A 15,733-nucleotide genomic window follows, 5' to 3' on the forward strand; every position below is an offset into this window, starting at 1 on the left:
CTTCAGACTTGGTCTCTTAGGATCATCCACAGGTACCTATACTGTAGATAGGTCTTAGTCATCAGGTCTACTCCACTTCCTTGTTGCCTGCTTAGACTCTTGGCACTCTTAGGTGAGTAGACTTAGTCAGCCTGTGTTGCCCTAACATATACTGGGTGAATGGTGTTCAATATCCTTCATATGTGGAGGCAGCATGTGCCCAAGGCCTCTTTGATAATGATAATGAAGGACACTATGCTTTGCAAGAGGCTGTTGCAGATCTTTGTACTCCAGCACAACTACACTTTCTCTTTGCATGTGTGGTTCTGGAAGGGTATCCTGCTCCACCCTTATGGGATACATTTTGAGAGGATCTCTCAGCTGATTTTCTTTGGCACCTCCCACAACCTGTCACAGCACATAACCAGGCTCTTCTTTCTATTGGAGATATTCTTGCTGATGTGGGAAAGGATCTATCATATTATGGGCTCCCACACCCTGCAAGGCACTCAGTGGAGCTCACCCAAGAACTTGCTGCATTTGCAGGTCAGGAGCTGCAGTTGGCTGAGGCTGCTTGCATTGGCTATGCATGGCTGATGGAAGAACAACATGTGGTATATGATGAACTTCATGCATCTCTACTCACAGCGCAACATCAAGACCATGCATTTGGCCCCAACTTTCTTGAAGGCAGACCAGGATGAGGCAAGACATTTTTGGTGGACACACTCTTGGCCTGGCTCAGGAGCAATGGACACATTGTTTTGGTGTTTGCACCAACAGGCATTGCAGCTACCATTTATGAGCATGGCCAGACAGTGCATTCTCTCTTCTGCATTCCAGTGAAAGATGTTTGTGTCTCTCTTCATTCACAATTGCAGTGTTCTCATCTTTACTACTAGGACCACATTGGTATTCTCTCTGAAATCCGAATACCCTCTGGATGGGCAGATCTTATTCATGCTGCCAGCTTAATTGTTTTTGATGAGATGCCAGGTGCCAACAAAACAACAGGGGAAGCTATTGACATGGTTTGTCATCATATTATGAGCTGTGACATCCCTTTTGGTGGTCTTCCATTTCTTGGCCTTGGAGACTTCCGTCAGCTAGTACCAGTGGTCAAGGGAACAGGTGAAACAGCAGCCCTACAAGCCTCTATTCTCTCCAGCCCACTCTGGCCTATGTTTAAGATTCACCACCTCCATGCACCAGTGCGCAATAGAGATGACCCAGAATTTTCAGCCTTTGTGGATTATATTGGAGAAGACACCTCTGGAGAATGAGTCAGGCTCCCTCTACTTCAACCAGTATCTAACCTTGACATGGTCCTTGACTTTTTGTATCCACCACACATTCTGCAAGACCCTGTCCAGTGTTTAACTTGAGCATTTCTCAGCCCCCATAATGCAATGGTGGATACATTCAATGCACAGACATTGGAGTTGCTGCAATCAGATGAAGGTGCATCTTCTGACTCAAAGCAAAAAAAAAAAGAAACACTCACAACTTTTGCAGTAGTTTACACTAGCCTTGACTCGATCAAAGATGGAGAAGCCCTGGATCTGGATAATGAAGAACAAATGCCTGAATACTTAAACATGCTCACCATGCCAGGGATTCCTCCGCATGCCCTCACATTCAAAGTGGGGGCAATTTGCCTGCTCATGAGGAACCTGTCAGTGGCAAAGTGCTTGGTCAAGAATGCCAGAGTAGTTCTTGAAAAACTCAATCAATGCTTTGTTGAGGTATGACTGCTAGCACCTAATGGTGAGCTGAGCAGAGAGCTCTTCTGTATTCCCCACATCTGTTTTGCATTTCAACCACAACATTCAAGCTGGACAGTGATTTGCACACAACTGCCACTTTGTCTTGCTTATGCAACTACTTTTCATAGCTGTCAAGGGCTCACCCTTGGTAAGACAGTACTAGACTGTCATACTGATGTCTTCTCTCATGGCCAGCTATATACTGCATTGACCTGTGTGCATACATGAGCTGATAGCCTAATTTTTGTCCCCCAAAATTGGGACTTCACAGTTGCAAACATTCAGAGCAGTCAACTCATGTTGCCCTTTGTACCTATATAGCATATGGAATTCAGCTGCACACACATGTTCCTTCACTGCCTTACTCACATGCAGCGCACTCTAAATTAGGGTCCTTGTATTTAGTAACTACCGGATGACAACAATTGTAAAACAAGTGTCACCACAGAGGGTACTTCTATCTACTTCAGCCCCTGTACACGTGTTTCTGCTTCCGGGTCCTTGGGCTCCTGATGTTTGCCCAGGGCTGCGCGGAGCGGTTTGCTATACCCATAGCAAGCCATCATAAAGCAATACACGCTAGCTGGACTCATATGATTGGAGCAGCTTTCGAAGGCGATGTCCATATCTACAATTCTTCCCAACGGCTCGCTCCCTTTCTTTCTCCCGTGATGTTCGGCGAGCCTCAATCACGATGCTGAGGTAGCCTTCCGCAATTTTGAGGACAATAAGTAGCACAAAGTGCGTTATTGCTCATGCCCCAATCATATTCACGTTATGACACAGACGTGCATACTAGCTTTTCTGTCTGCTCTGACAGTTGTTGTTGCTATCTCCTGGACGGCAACGCCATTTAACCCGCTGTCGATACCCTTGGCAGTGCGATCTCCTTCCCTGTCCTGTTGTGAGGAACCATTGACCCTCGTTTTGCGGGATCTCATGTTATTTAGGGTTACCTGGTGGCAACGACGGGGGTAATCTTGCTGGTCAATGGCCTGAGTTCTGGACGGGAGCGGTTAGATTGATCTACTCATATTGGTGTCTCACTAACTGGTGCTAGACTCTCGGCTGGGCTGGTTATGTCCGCGTGGATAATACCACTTACGTGTACATGGGTGCTCCGAGCGTGCCTAACCTGTCTCCGCCGCTAGCAACTCAGACCAACTTCGCCGTAAGCCAGCGAGCATCTTTCATGATACAGCAAACCAGCTGACAAACAATCAGTTTACTTCAACTCAAAGCATATTCAAACTCAATGCCGGACCGATTACTCTTCCCGCGTCTTTTTTATCTCCTATTGAACCGAATGACCTTTTACGACAATCCTTGCCGTTCTCCTATCTTGCGATCTCAGTTGAATCCAATGACGGCGCTCCACATTCTGTCCAGATCTACTCAGATATCAGCGCAGAATGGGTGTCGGGCGATGATGCCTTGGTCGCCAGTTGGTCGACACACACGGGGGACATCATGACACACCAGGTACAGCTGCGAACTCAAGAGCTGTTCAGCGAGGTAAATGAACATACGCAATACGGAGCAGCGTACTATTCAGTGGTATGCCTACACATCCATCGTATCTGTTTCATTGATGATCTTAGAAATAGGCAAGTGGTGGTACATACCAAACCGGAGCAGATGTGAACGTTCGCACCCAGTTCATCAACAATGGCAAACTTACCAATACGGAAGATACCAACTACCGTGCTGTCGACCAGAACTGGCCAGTGTTTGGTCATGCATTTGATCTCGGCAGCGTGAGAGCTGCAACAGCACCCATTGTCTTCTCGATTGGACACGCGCGGGATCCCGCGTTGCAGTACATCGTCATGAACGACGGTATTCAGAATCGCAGGTCTTATTTCTTCAGCCAGTAAAATGGCCTACTCGATGTTGTGAGTAGTGATTATCCAAATCTTGACACCATAGGCTGACGTCGATGATGCATGTCTCTAGATTGCGTTTTTCCTCGGGGATTACTCTCGTGCACTCGCCGCCGCCAATGCCTTCGACGCTCACGTATACGCCGATGCGAGTACAATCTCCGAGGACTACGCAGCCATCGTCGCTATCTCCGCCCGTCAAGCCTTTGGTGCTAGAGTTGACAATCGGAACAAGCTCGGATGACATTCTGATGTTCATGAAGGAAATTAGTGAGCGAAAATGAAGCTGGAAGGTGAACGCCTTTTGATAGTGTTGTAGGCTCGGATGGAAACGTCAATACTGTCGATGTGATTTTCCCTGCGTATCCTATCTTTCTATACACGAATCCAGCACTCGCACGTTATCTCCTCGAGCCTCTCTTTCAATATCAAAACACTGGTCAATCTCCGAACAAGTGGAGCGGCCATGACATGGGAAGTCATTACCCCAATGCTACCGGTCACAATGATGGATCCGACGAGGCGATGCCTGTCGAAGAAAGCGGCAACATGGTTATCATGTCCGCCGCGTATATGAAGGCGACGTGCGTTATGTCTGTGCTAATCTTGGGTTGCAATGCTCACATTACTCTAGTGGAGATAGCGCCCTGGGATCGTCTTACTACAATCTGCTCCAGCAATGGACATCCTTTTTGATTAATGATTCCCTCATTCCCGCAAATCAGTGAGTTGGCCTCTGATCACGCAAACACAAACTTCATTTCTCATACAGGATCTCGACGGACGACTTTGCAGGTGCCTTGGCTAATCAAACGAACCTTGCGATAAAAGGTATTGTTGGCATTGCGGGAATGTCGCAGATAGCGAGCGCTCTCGGCAAGACTGTCGATGCGCAATACTACTCAGTACGATAAGAATGACCTCTTCATTGAAGCGTACTCATTCTTATCCCAGTCAATTGCGCAGTCTTACGTGCCCCTATTCGAAGGCTTTGCTACTTCCAAGGATGGATCGCACCTCGACCTGTCGTATGGTAACGATTCTTCCTGGGGTATCACATACAACCTCTACGCGGATAAGCTTCTGCAAGCCAACCTTTTCCCGGACCATCTCTATGAAATGCAGACAGATTGGTACCCGACAGTAAAGCGTGAGTGACCTTGCGTTGCTCCATCGTTCGTAGGCTGAGCGAGGCAAGCAGAACCGTATGGAATTGTGAGTCATGATGCTATCACATGACTCACTGCCTTCTTAGTCCTTTTTAGCCCCTTGATACTAGACATCTCTACACAAAGACAGGTCCGTCCTTATCATGCGACGAAGAAGCCGAAGAAGCCGATCTCATGTGTGGTCAGACTGGCAAATTTTTATGTCCGCCGGGGTCACATCTAACTCAACCAGAGATTTATTCATAGAGAGTGTGGCGTCGTTCCAGAAGGGTGGCTTGACGAACGAACCATTCCCCGATCTGTATGATACGAACACTGGAGAACAAGATGTCATCCAATTCAAAGCCCGGTGAGTTGTATTAGCTTCTCAAGGACCCACGCGCCGAGGGCCTGACTCTATTCCGCAGCCCTGTTGTGGGTGGTCATTTTGCGCATCTGGCACTGAAAGCCCTTTGATAGCAACTGTGTCATGTTATATCGATACGCCTCGGTGATGATTTTTGTAACGCCTCGGCACTACATAGTGACCGATGTAGAATACAATGACACATGTGTCCCGTGGAACGAGCGGATCGGTCGTTGGAAAGACTTGCAAACAAAGTTCTCATGAGTAAAACCGCGGTAAAACAGCCCCAGTCGATGTTGGGCGAAGTGCGCATGGCCCTGCGGAGGCAAATATTGGGTCACCTGTACAGGAGATAAATCTCGCACTCTCTTCCAAAATCCTTCAAGTTTTCTGCTACCACTTGCTACACTTCACATCCATCAACTGCTTAACATGGAAGGGGATCTATCTCTCGAGCAACGTATCAGCGATGAGCCTTCGACCGATCGTACTCTAGGCAGTGCCAATGGGCATGACGCTGAGGCGGACCATCTTGAACCCCCAGCCTCAGACGCGGATGCTGCCCAGGAAACCGATTCTCCCACAAAAGGTGGTTATGGTGGCCGATGGAAAGCGCAGAGAGAAGCGAAAGTGCGTATCAATTCAGACTGGGTTGTCGAACATCGTTCATTGATTTTTCTTGACAGCCTAATAAGGTCTACATCGGCGGTCTGCCCGAAACCACACGCGACGAAGATCTGCAGAACTGCTTTGGCAAGCTTGGTAACGTGGTCAACATTGAGCTGAAGCTTGGCTACGGCTTTGTTGAGTTTGACAACGTGAAGGCTGCTGAAGAAGCTGTTGCTAAGTACAACGAGGGTTATTTCATGGGCAGTAAGATCAAGGTCGAACAGTCTCATGGCGGAGGGAGGACATCCAAGTACAGCAACGATCCTGGTGCATGTTTCAAGTGTGGTCAACACGGCCATTGGGCCAGGTTTGTCCATTGTTTGTTTTGATGCATTCACTCAGCTCTGACCGTATCACCAGGGAGTGTCCGAACGGTGGTACCAGTATCCCGGGAAGGAAATACGGTGCATATGGTCGACAAGACTCGTTGCTCACCCGTATGAACGGAACAAAGGACTATGGAGCACCTCCCAGGGATGCAGGGCGCTTTGACGACAGGGAACGGTACCCCCCTCCTCCGCCTCGTGATGGTCGGTACGACTATGGTCGTCCTCCTCCCCCGCTTCGTGATACTCGTGACTACAGAGAACCTAGAGATATTCGGCTCCCACCATCTCCTCCCCGTGATTATCCTCGTGAATATGTTGGTGCTCCTCCGCCTAGGCGCGACTACTATGACGATTATCGAAGGCCAGAGGGAAGGGCTCCGCCCCCTGCTGTTCCGCCTCCCCGCTACGATGCTCGTCCCTATTATCCTGAGGCGGCTTATGCACCTCAGGCTGCTGGTTATCCACCTCGTATTCCAGACTATCCTTCGGTGGCTCGTCCCCCTATCGGTGACCCCTATGCTCCTCGGCCTTACGAGCGCCGTGATTCAGGTCCTGGTGTTCCTCCTCCACCAGCGGGCGATAAGTATGGCTATCCTCCTGTACCTCCTCCCGGACGGCCTCGCTCTCCTCCTCCAGTGAGGACTGGCCCCCCGCGCGATGACTATGAGAGAGCTCCGCCTAGGTGCGTGGAACGTGGAAGCGGCAATTGGGAGCTGGATGCTTATTGACCATGCAGGGACTACGCGCGTGCACCAGACTATCGCGCTCGGTCTCCTCCCCTGTCTGCTAATAGTGCTGCGCGTTATCCGGAGTATCCACCGCGTGATGCGACAGCTAACGGCTACAGGTGAGAAATTGCGGTAATAATCATTGTTACGTAGTATGCTTAGCGTCATGATAGACGTCGCTCCCTCTCTCCGCGTGCTGGCTCCTACCGAGGCTATCCTGACCCGAAGACTGCTGGTGGAGTGCCTCCTTACCCTCCAACGAACGGATACTCTGAGCAGTCCTATGGAGGTGCTGCTAGCGCTGGGAGCCGTGCTCCGCTTCCTAGAGAAGCTCTTCCTCCACGGGACAGAGACTATCGTGGAATGCCTCCCTCCGATCCAAACTACCGCCGTCCATGAAGATTTAATGCAAGATCTCACCAAAGCGAAGCATCTAACGACTAGACAACTGGTCGGGCGAGCTCTCTTTGTAGCCACTGCGACGTCCAAGCGGATAACGGCTGCGACAAACATTCCCAGGTTCTTTCTCTGATTTCTTTGCTGCTTTACTTCTGCGACAACACTCAAAATGGCGCGAAAACGATTATGCTTTTCTGAACCTTCTTGTTTCATCTCCGTGCTGACTGTGTGCCTGGCGCCTTATGCTACAATCATATGCTATTATTGAGAGCTGGCCGATGCGAGGAGCTAAAATTGAGCAGAACACTCCATGGCAAAGCACTTCTGCTGTTGAGAATGCTGGTACCTTATGCTATGCGACTGTCACTGGCGTGGTCCAGAACAGATTTTGGCCCTTGTAGAATTTTTTCGTGCTTTGGGTCTCAAAGTTTTCGGTAAATGGATGATGAATATAACATCACAGCTCTCCACTTCAGTCACCATCGGTCTTCTCATTCCTGTCCTACCGGTTTCCTAGTAATAGTGTTGCAGTGAAACTTGCCACCGCGTCTCCAGGGTGAAAGCTGGTTGCCTCTTTGGCGATCGACGTTCTACAATGCCCCAAATTGTGCATCGCCCCTCCGTTTTCCCCCTGCCTGGCCCACCTGTCCGGAACCATCTTTCGAGGGGTACTATTACATGCACAAGGTTCTTGTTGCTGGTCTATTCGGCTTAATGTGCGACGCTCATCATGGCATCGATATCATTACTGGAATCTGGTCGGTGAACAGGCCCATTGCCGCAATGCTATGAATGCTGGAGAGCTTACATAATATAGACGTACTTCGGGATTGTGCTAATGAATATACGTTTCATTTTTTTTTGGTTCTGTGTGCGTGAGAGAGAACCCCGTCACCAAATGATAGTCATTACTGCACCTTAAGTGTTCTCATGCTGTGATGCATGCTGTGGGAGGGGCTGAAGGCGTACCAAAGTGGAAAGGGTCTCATTGTTCAGGGCCGGCGTTAGTGGAGGTATTCGTGGACAATGCACGAGACCGCTTCATTGCCTTCGCAATTTCCCTTGTCCAGATACAATTATTGGCCTTCAGCACGCGATATCCTACCCTCTGTGAGTATTTTGCCGTCAATTTGCAGCATTTACATGCTTTATTTACTCTGTTTGTCATATCTACATATGCTAACATTCGCAAATTATATACAGTAAGTTGAGAGGAATCATCTCGCCAGTAAGTTGCATCGTCGCGCCACATACGAGTCTCCGACTCACGCGCGTTGCCTCTCTTCGTCCACAGGCAAACATGTCTACAACCGCACTACAGTTTGGTCCAGAGTGGATGCGTAAAGCCCCTCTTTCGACACCGACGTCAGCCGTACCTCCCACGGCGCTCAAGAGCGACCGCGGGACGATACCGTCAACCTCACCGGCGGCCAGCACTGGTTCACCTCTACCTTCCACCGCTGCTCAACAGCTGCAGGAAATGGAGGGGCGCAGTTCGAGCTATTCCAGCATATTGAGTGACTTTGGACAAGGGCCAATTACACCTGTGACTGGACTCGAGGAGGACGGTAACCGTCCTTTTAGGTGCGATCACCCTGTTGTCGTCTGAGCTGCTGTGCTAACAGGTGAGACTAGGTACTCCAAAGAACAGATGGTCTCCGTTTGGCGTGACGGAGGTGGACGAGGGGATCTACCAATCGATGTCGAGAGATGGGAGGGCGTGACTCAGGAGGAAGGACGAGAGCCTGAGGCCGTGAGGGAATGGAATGACGAGGAACGTCGGGTCCGTACGTCTCGGTCCTAGCTATGGAAGGATCTTAACGCTATTTGGCCCAGTTCTACGCGGGGCCGATCAATTCTGAGCCCCCTCGTCGTCGCGCTGATACACTGTCAAATGCTCCGCTGAATTCGCCGGTTGGAGATCGTCCCCCCAGAGAGAGAAGGGAGACTTTCGGCAAACTTGGTGACGCTGGTCCGCCCAGTCCGATGCGGGAGAAGTTCAGCAGTAGCGGACCTTTTAGTGCAAGCGTGCGCGGAAGGAGGCGTGAGGAAGGCTCGGGAGGTTCGTGTTCGAACAGATCCCTATCAGAGAGGCATTCTCACGTCGAAAATCTAGATATGCCTTCACCAGTCCGGGCCCGCAACTCATCCTTCGGACAATCCTTTTCCTCAGGTACCCCTCCGACGCCAGGCGGACTCGGTGCTGGACGAAGGGCCATGGGTACATTTGACGGTGTGCTCGGCGGTGGAGGCAGCAGAGATGAAGGCGTGTGGAGCAGGCGCAAACCCGCTGATGCGAGCGGCGTGAATGGTACCGGCACGAGCTCTGCTTTCGGAGAACGCAGGCGGCCACTTGGACTGGGATCTGGTGGCACGGAGGGTTCTGGAAACGCCACGGTGGCTTGGAGCACTGGCACGTCGCTGGCACGTCATGGGTCCGGAGATGAGCCTCATATACCGGAAGAGAGGGATGTGGAACAGGCCACGAACCTTCATCAGCCGCCTATGGAACATCATACGAGCACCGGACTACCGATATCTCCCTCCCCCGAACCTATGGTGAGATCGTACGAGGCTGATGTGGCCCTCAACGGTGTCCCCTCTGCTATAAGTGGTCTTTCAATGTCAGCAGATCAGCGAAGTATTGGCATGGGTATGGGCAGCAGTCGAGGCGGGCCGAGCCCAGACATTCCTCGCACAACGTCGACTAGTAGCATCTCCCCAGAGAACATCAATTGGTACTACAAGGATCCGACTGGTCAAATGCAAGGTCCCTTCCCGGCTCCCACCATGCAAGAGTGGTATGAAGGCAATTATTTTCCAGATGATCTGCTTTTGCGGCGCGATGGCGACGACTTTCTCGAACCACTGCAAGAGCTGAAACGTCGTGCGGGTCCTCATGCGAAATTGTTCCTCTCTATCATTCCGCCACGCACTCCGCCCAATCTAGTTCCTGTATCCCAACCTATCCCACAACCGTATTCAGCCCCCGTCTTGGAATCTCACCCCAATCCTATCTATGGAACGCCGAACTACAGTAACATGGATACGTACGCCTCATCGCCTATCGTCAGTCAACAGCCAGGATACGGTATTCCCCAACGACAGCCCTCATTGGATTCGTTCGGCCCGATCAGTCCTGTGGTACCATCATCCGTCAGGCATCCATCTCCTCGGCGTACGATAGACACATTGTACGCATCTGATGCGACACCGTATGGTGCGATCGGTCCTTCAGCGTTAGATCGTGAGAGAGCAAGACAGCGCGAAAGAGAGGAGTTCATTCGCCGCGAGGCGTTGATGACCCAGCAACAGCAAATACAGCAGCAACAGCAGCAGCAGTCATTGGCACCTGGCGCACCCGTACAGAGGAACGGATATCGCAATGACACCCTCAGTCGGGATTCCCTCTACGACTCAAATGCTCCCATTGGGAACTTACAACGTATGCTTTCTGAATCTGGCCACATGTCACATCCTATGGATCAACAACAGTATTTACCACTTGTCAACCCCCCCAACTACGGTCCGAGGTTCCAATCCCCCATTCAAAACACGATTCAAAACACGCAAATGGAATCCAGTCATGGCTTCCCAGTGCAAATGCAACAGCAGCAATCCCATCAAGGCTCTCCGTGGGGAGTTGCTCCGCAAATCCAATATCAACAGCCCACACCCATGGAGCCAAGTTTTGATCCTGCCATTATCTCTTCTGGTCCTCAGATGGGCGGTCCGCGTTCTCCTTTCGAGGTTTCACAACCCCAGTTCCAGCATAACATCTCTTTCGGGCAGCAGGAGCCTATGCAGGAGCCGCAGCAAACGACGAACGTAGCTTGGCAGACCCAGGCTTATCAGCCACAGGAACACTGGGCGCCGTTGCCGCCTCAGCAGCACGTGCCTTCAGTCCCTGAGCCCGAGCCGCCAATTAAACCTGCCAGCCCCGTGATTCCTCCTGCACACGAAGCCGTGGAGATACCAGAATGGACTGAAGCGCCCTCAATTACGGACTCCGGGCTAGCAAATGTTGTGCCAGTCAACTCTCCTCAGGTCCCTGCCCCTATTGCTCGTCCCCGTGGTGAATCTCTTGTGCAAGTTCCGAAGCCTACGCCTGCCACCACAGAGCCCAAAATAGCTGCGCCTTTGCCTGCGCCTCTCAACACTACCTCAGCGTCAACCACCGTCACAGCACCCATTTCATCTCCTGTAACAGCTGTATCTCCTGCTCCCCCAGTAGCCGTACCCACTCCCTCATCCGCTGTTGGCATCCCTAAGCCCGCTCCATGGGCCAGTGCTGTATCTCCGGTGGATGATAAAGCTAAGGGCAACCCCGCCACATCTCTTCGACAGATTCAGGAGGCTGAGGCTCGCCGGGCGGAGGCAAGGAAAGCTGCTGAGAAAGCTGAACGTGCGAAACGTGCCGCTGCCACTCCTGCGACTCCTGCTGTAGAAGAGGCAGTCCCCGCAACCCAAAGTTGGGGTTTGGCGGCGCCCGTGGCTTCTCGGGCCGCTGCTCCTGCCCCGGAGCCAACTGCCCCTGCTGCGCCTTGGTCCAAGACTGGTCCTGCACCGAAGAAGACGCTGAAGGAGATTCAAGAAGAAGAGGAAAAGAGGAAATCTCAAGCTGCAGCTGCAGCTGTTGTCGCCGCTGCCCATCAGGGGCTTCCTGCCGTCGCTGCGGCCGCCAAGAGAGGGTATGCTGATAGTGCTAAGACAACGACCTCCTCTGGGGTGTGGTCGACTGTGGGTCCCGGTGGGAAAATTGCTGCTGCACCTGCGGCTGTTCGTCCCACCCCTGTGGCTCAAGCCTCTGTCAGTGCCGCTCGTTCACCAGCTGCACTCGCGCAGGCGACCACGGCCGCTCGCAGCGTACCCACACCTCAGCTGGCCAAAACGCCGGCAAAGGTTGCGTCCCCTGCACCTAACGAGAGCGACCCACTAGTACCATCTGCCGAGTTCATGAGGTGGCTGAGGGATGCCCTCAAGGGTCTGAACGCTGGAGTGAATGGTACGCCGATTTTCCTCACTGTCTGACTTATTCTAAGCCAGTTGACAGTCGATGAGTACATGCACATGCTCTTGTCGTTTGCTCTGGATCCCTCACCTGCGGTGGTCGAAATCATCCAAGAGTCTATTTATGGAAACAGTTCTACTCTGGATGGACGTCGTTTCGCAGCAGAGTTCATCTCTAAGCGCAAAGCTGATGCGGCACTGAAGAAAGCTGGCGGTAGCACCGCAAGGACATCGCTCGCTGATGGTAAGCGCGGATCTTACAAGCCTGTAACCATTGTCTGACCGTATTGCTCAGTTGTCAAAGCTCAACCCAAGCCAGCCAGCCCTGATTGGAACTTCAGGACAGTAGTCAAGAAGAAAGGAAAGGGGAAGAATTAGGGTGTGATTGTTGTTTGCATTCTTTACCGCCCTAGACTTATGTAATCACAAGCAATATATATATTTACGCTTTGGTCTTGATGCAACTGATCCCGTGTGAAGACTTTGCGTGGCTGTGAGCGGAGGCAAAAGCAAAAAACGCTGCCGCCGCATCGTGAGTGTGACTTCAACGCGTCTTGTCCCCCAACCACCATCATCTCCCCTTTAGCAAGGCGTTTGTCGCTGTTCCATTCTCCCAGGCTCTCCCTTATCATCTCTATCGCTATGGCTGATAATGCCGAAGAACTTGTTGACTACGACGAGGATCTTACCATAAACGAACCCGCCACCGCCCCTGCGGCGACTGCTGTTTCAACTACTAACGGACATGGCGCCACCGATGGCGCGGGGGAGGAGGATGTGGAGGACGAGAAGAAAGGATTTGGAACTATCCACTCTACTGGGTTCCGGTCCGTGGCTATCCTTCGCGCCTCATATATCCCTCTCATGTTTCATGCAGGGATTTCCTCCTGAAACTCGAACTCCTCCGAGCTATCAGTGAGCTTGGTTTCGAACATCCTTCTGAAGGTGCGCTTTCTGCGGCGGCAGAGCCTCATATGCGCATGCGACATGAAACCGACGCGCGTCTACACTTCTAGTTCAGCAAGAATGCATCCCGCAAGCTGTCCTTGGCATGGATGTTCTCTGCCAAGCAAAGTCTGGACATGGCAAGACAGCTGTGTTCGTGCTTGCCACGCTGCAACAGCTGGAACCAGTGGACGGCGAGGTCACTGTGCTTGTCATGTGTCACACTCGAGAGCTTGCGTACCAAATCAAGAACGAGTACGGGCGCTTCTCGAAGTACATGCCTGACATTCGCACCGCCGTCTTCTACGGTGGCACACCCATCAAAAACGATATCGAACTGCTCAAGGACAAGAATCGGTGTCCTCACATTGTCGTCGGCACTCCTGGCCGTCTCAACGCGCTTGTTCGAGACCGTGTCCTCAACCCGAGCACCGTGAAGCACTTTGTTCTCGACGAGTGCGACAAGATGTTGGAGCAACTGGGTTAGTCATGATCTCCGAGTCCGGCCTTTGTCATTTCGCTTGTGAAACTCAACCCCCGGACTGGTGACGAGTCGCCCAATGCGCATATATGCGAGTCCTCCACCTTCGCTTCTGAGGTCAACGCGTCGATCTTCACAGATCCATCTTACGGGCCTTTGGTTCAAGAGATGACGATGCGAACAGCACCGCTGTCGACTTGTCCATGGCGGCATATGCCCCTGCGACACTCAAATGCGAGGTAGATGCCGCTGAAGAGTGTCTCTTGCACGGACGCGTGAAGGGGCAAGAGTTTGAACGGCTTTTTTTGTGGTCCATCTTCTACTTTAAATTCTCACCTTCGTTGGACAACATGCTCATATTTCTCGGCTTCCCCTTGCCTCAAAAGATATGCGTCGCGATGTACAGGAGATCTTCCGCGCTACACCGCATCATAAGCAAGTCATGATGTTCTCCGCCACCCTATCGAAGGAAGTTCGTATAACGTGCAAGAAGTTTATGCAAAACGTGCGTGTTCTTCCTGTGATAAAATATGATTCTGACAGTCCGTGCAGCCACTGGAAATCTTTGTGGACGACGAGGCCAAGTTGACCCTGCATGGTCTGCAACAGCACTACGTCCGTCTCGAGGAGTCGCAGAAGAATAGGAAACTCAATGACCTGCTCGATACCCTCGAATTCAACCAGGTAAATCAGGCCAGCCGGACTACTGGGCACCTTTGCTTACTTTCATTGCAAGGTTTGCATATTCGTGAAATCCGTGGCTCGTGCAAACGAGTTGGATAAGTTGCTTGTGGAATGTGGTTTCCCTTCCATCTGCATTCATTCTGGTCTGCCACAGGAGGAGCGTATCAAGCGGTATCAGCAATTCAAGCAGTTCGAGAAGCGTATTCTTGTTGCTACTGATATCTTCGGCCGTGGCATTGATGTCGAGCGTGTTAATATCGTCATCAACTACGACATGCCTACCGATGCTGACTCATATTTGCATCGTGTCGGGTGAGCAACCCTAGATCTCTACGTGGTTCCCAAATTCACACATGTTGCAGTCGTGCCGGCCGTTTTGGGACGAAGGGTCTTGCGATCACCTTCGTTGCCAATGATGCGGACGCGGAGATTCTCAAGCAGATCCAGTCCCGGTTCGAGGTTGCCATTCCGGATCTGCCAGCAGAAATCCCAGCGGAGACTTACAGTAAGCTTTAGCAGTGCGCAATGATGGATTTTGTCTGACATGTATCAGTGGCCAAAAAGGCGTAAAACTACTGGTCACTCCTGGGAGGCCTATTTCTCGTCCAATCTCTCATCGCTAGCTACATGCTTTTGTCTTCTCGTATCGTGGCGTGCATAATGTAGTTGAAACTGTCTTCTGACCGTGCTTGTACATGTAGCTACGTAGTAACCGGGGCCACTGCTACCGTATGCGGCTTGTCAATGTCACTGTTCCCTGGTCGTTGTTTGTGTTCATCGAAACAACCCTGGGGATGACAGGGGTCTCAAGGTATAAGATGTGGTTTCACAGTCGTGCCGTGGATCTGCAGGAGCAAATCACTGCAAATTGCAGGGCCCCCGGATAAGGTCAGCATAGGTCAGTCAGGTGACTTGCACCTACACTAGCACACATCAGCTCACCTATATCAACCCGTTTCCTCCTACTATGCATACACCTCCCTCCTCTTCCCTGCCTTCTCCCTCCTCACCTAACCAAGATGCCTCCTTGTCACCCTTGCTTGCCCCCTCCTGCACCAGATGACTCTCCTCCCCCCATGCTCACCTCTCTCCTCTGCGGTCACAGCCACATGTCCCTCCTTAATGAGCTCCTCATTGGCCTGAACCCCCATGTGACCAATCCTGAGAATGTGTTGATACATGAGACGTTGGAGGGGTTTGCTGCAAAGGAGTGCCAAGTGTGAGTGCCCTTCTTCTAGCAGCACAACCATATTACTTACCTGTAATATGGTTGCCCCTCCTCTAGGCCCTCCTGTCAGGGCACCAGCTCATTGCTTGGTCAAGAGACATGACTAAGCCTTTATGA

At 51.5% G+C, this 15,733-nt stretch overlaps 7 protein-coding genes across 7 annotated transcripts; all 7 read left to right on the plus strand.

The window, feature by feature from the left end:
- Positions 1–683: 683 nt before the first annotated feature.
- DACRYDRAFT_53525 (uncharacterized protein) lies at positions 684–1,262 on the plus strand (the record flags this gene model as incomplete). The annotated part of the gene is made up of 2 exons (XM_040775178.1): positions 684–830; positions 882–1,262. Coding segments are annotated over 2 exons (528 nt in total), but the record flags the coding sequence as incomplete, so codon positions are not given.
- A 1,260-nt stretch (positions 1,263–2,522) lies between these two features.
- On the plus strand, positions 2,523–5,253 carry DACRYDRAFT_108284 (DUF1793-domain-containing protein; the record flags this gene model as incomplete). Its single annotated transcript, XM_040768621.1, has 15 exons — positions 2,523–2,649; positions 2,696–2,760; positions 2,806–2,916; positions 2,970–3,302; positions 3,353–3,584; positions 3,616–3,640; positions 3,702–3,898; positions 3,948–4,212; positions 4,263–4,352; positions 4,401–4,533; positions 4,583–4,778; positions 4,830–4,843; positions 4,894–4,927; positions 4,984–5,146; positions 5,205–5,253. 15 exons carry the CDS (start codon positions 2,523–2,525, stop codon positions 5,251–5,253), a joined length of 2,034 nt encoding a protein of 677 aa, XP_040627836.1.
- A 322-nt stretch (positions 5,254–5,575) lies between these two features.
- DACRYDRAFT_108285 (uncharacterized protein) lies at positions 5,576–7,268 on the plus strand (the record flags this gene model as incomplete). The annotated part of the gene is made up of 5 exons (XM_040768622.1): positions 5,576–5,773; positions 5,830–6,119; positions 6,173–6,823; positions 6,878–6,988; positions 7,043–7,268. The coding sequence occupies 5 exons, from the start codon at positions 5,576–5,578 to the stop codon at positions 7,266–7,268; spliced, it is 1,476 nt and encodes a 491-aa protein (XP_040627837.1).
- Positions 7,269–8,471: 1,203 nt separating this feature from the next.
- DACRYDRAFT_22798 (uncharacterized protein) lies at positions 8,472–10,827 on the plus strand (the record flags this gene model as incomplete). Its single annotated transcript, XM_040772953.1, has 5 exons — positions 8,472–8,496; positions 8,563–8,852; positions 8,904–9,051; positions 9,105–9,330; positions 9,385–10,827. Coding segments are annotated over exons 2-5 (2,101 nt in total), but the record flags the coding sequence as incomplete, so codon positions are not given.
- A 31-nt stretch (positions 10,828–10,858) lies between these two features.
- DACRYDRAFT_22799 (uncharacterized protein) lies at positions 10,859–11,490 on the plus strand (the record flags this gene model as incomplete). Its single annotated transcript, XM_040772954.1, has 1 exon — positions 10,859–11,490. A coding segment is annotated over exon 1 (604 nt), but the record flags the coding sequence as incomplete, so codon positions are not given.
- Positions 11,491–11,984: 494 nt separating this feature from the next.
- DACRYDRAFT_53415 (uncharacterized protein) lies at positions 11,985–12,656 on the plus strand (the record flags this gene model as incomplete). Its single annotated transcript, XM_040775171.1, has 3 exons — positions 11,985–12,273; positions 12,322–12,522; positions 12,574–12,656. Coding segments are annotated over 3 exons (573 nt in total), but the record flags the coding sequence as incomplete, so codon positions are not given.
- A 190-nt stretch (positions 12,657–12,846) lies between these two features.
- Positions 12,847–15,218, plus strand: DACRYDRAFT_22801 (ATP-dependent RNA helicase SUB2). The gene is made up of 8 exons (XM_040772955.1): positions 12,847–13,105; positions 13,156–13,223; positions 13,295–13,705; positions 14,091–14,209; positions 14,257–14,388; positions 14,441–14,700; positions 14,751–14,893; positions 14,942–15,218. The coding sequence occupies exons 1-8, from the start codon at positions 12,921–12,923 to the stop codon at positions 14,956–14,958; spliced, it is 1,335 nt and encodes a 444-aa protein (XP_040627841.1). The 5' UTR covers positions 12,847–12,920; the 3' UTR covers positions 14,959–15,218.
- Positions 15,219–15,733: the final 515 nt, after the last annotated feature.

This window comes from Dacryopinax primogenitus (genome assembly GCF_000292625.1).
Source record: "Dacryopinax primogenitus strain DJM-731 SS1 chromosome Unknown DACRYscaffold_11, whole genome shotgun sequence".
In the NCBI taxonomy this organism is placed as follows: domain Eukaryota; kingdom Fungi; phylum Basidiomycota; class Dacrymycetes; order Dacrymycetales; family Dacrymycetaceae; genus Dacryopinax; species Dacryopinax primogenitus.

What these genes read in the sequence shown, in the direction of transcription:
- DACRYDRAFT_22801 (XM_040772955.1), top strand. Translation starts at nt 12,921, where the DNA reads ATGGCTGATAATGCCGAAGAACTTGTTGACTACGACGAGGATCTTACC. An exon ending in TTTCGAACATCCTTCTGAAG is followed by an intron (nt 13,224 to 13,294) that starts GTGCGCTTTCTG and finishes CTACACTTCTAG; the next exon opens with TTCAGCAAGAATGCATCCCG. An exon ending in CAAGATGTTGGAGCAACTGG is followed by an intron (nt 13,706 to 14,090) that starts GTTAGTCATGAT and finishes TTGCCTCAAAAG; the next exon opens with ATATGCGTCGCGATGTACAG.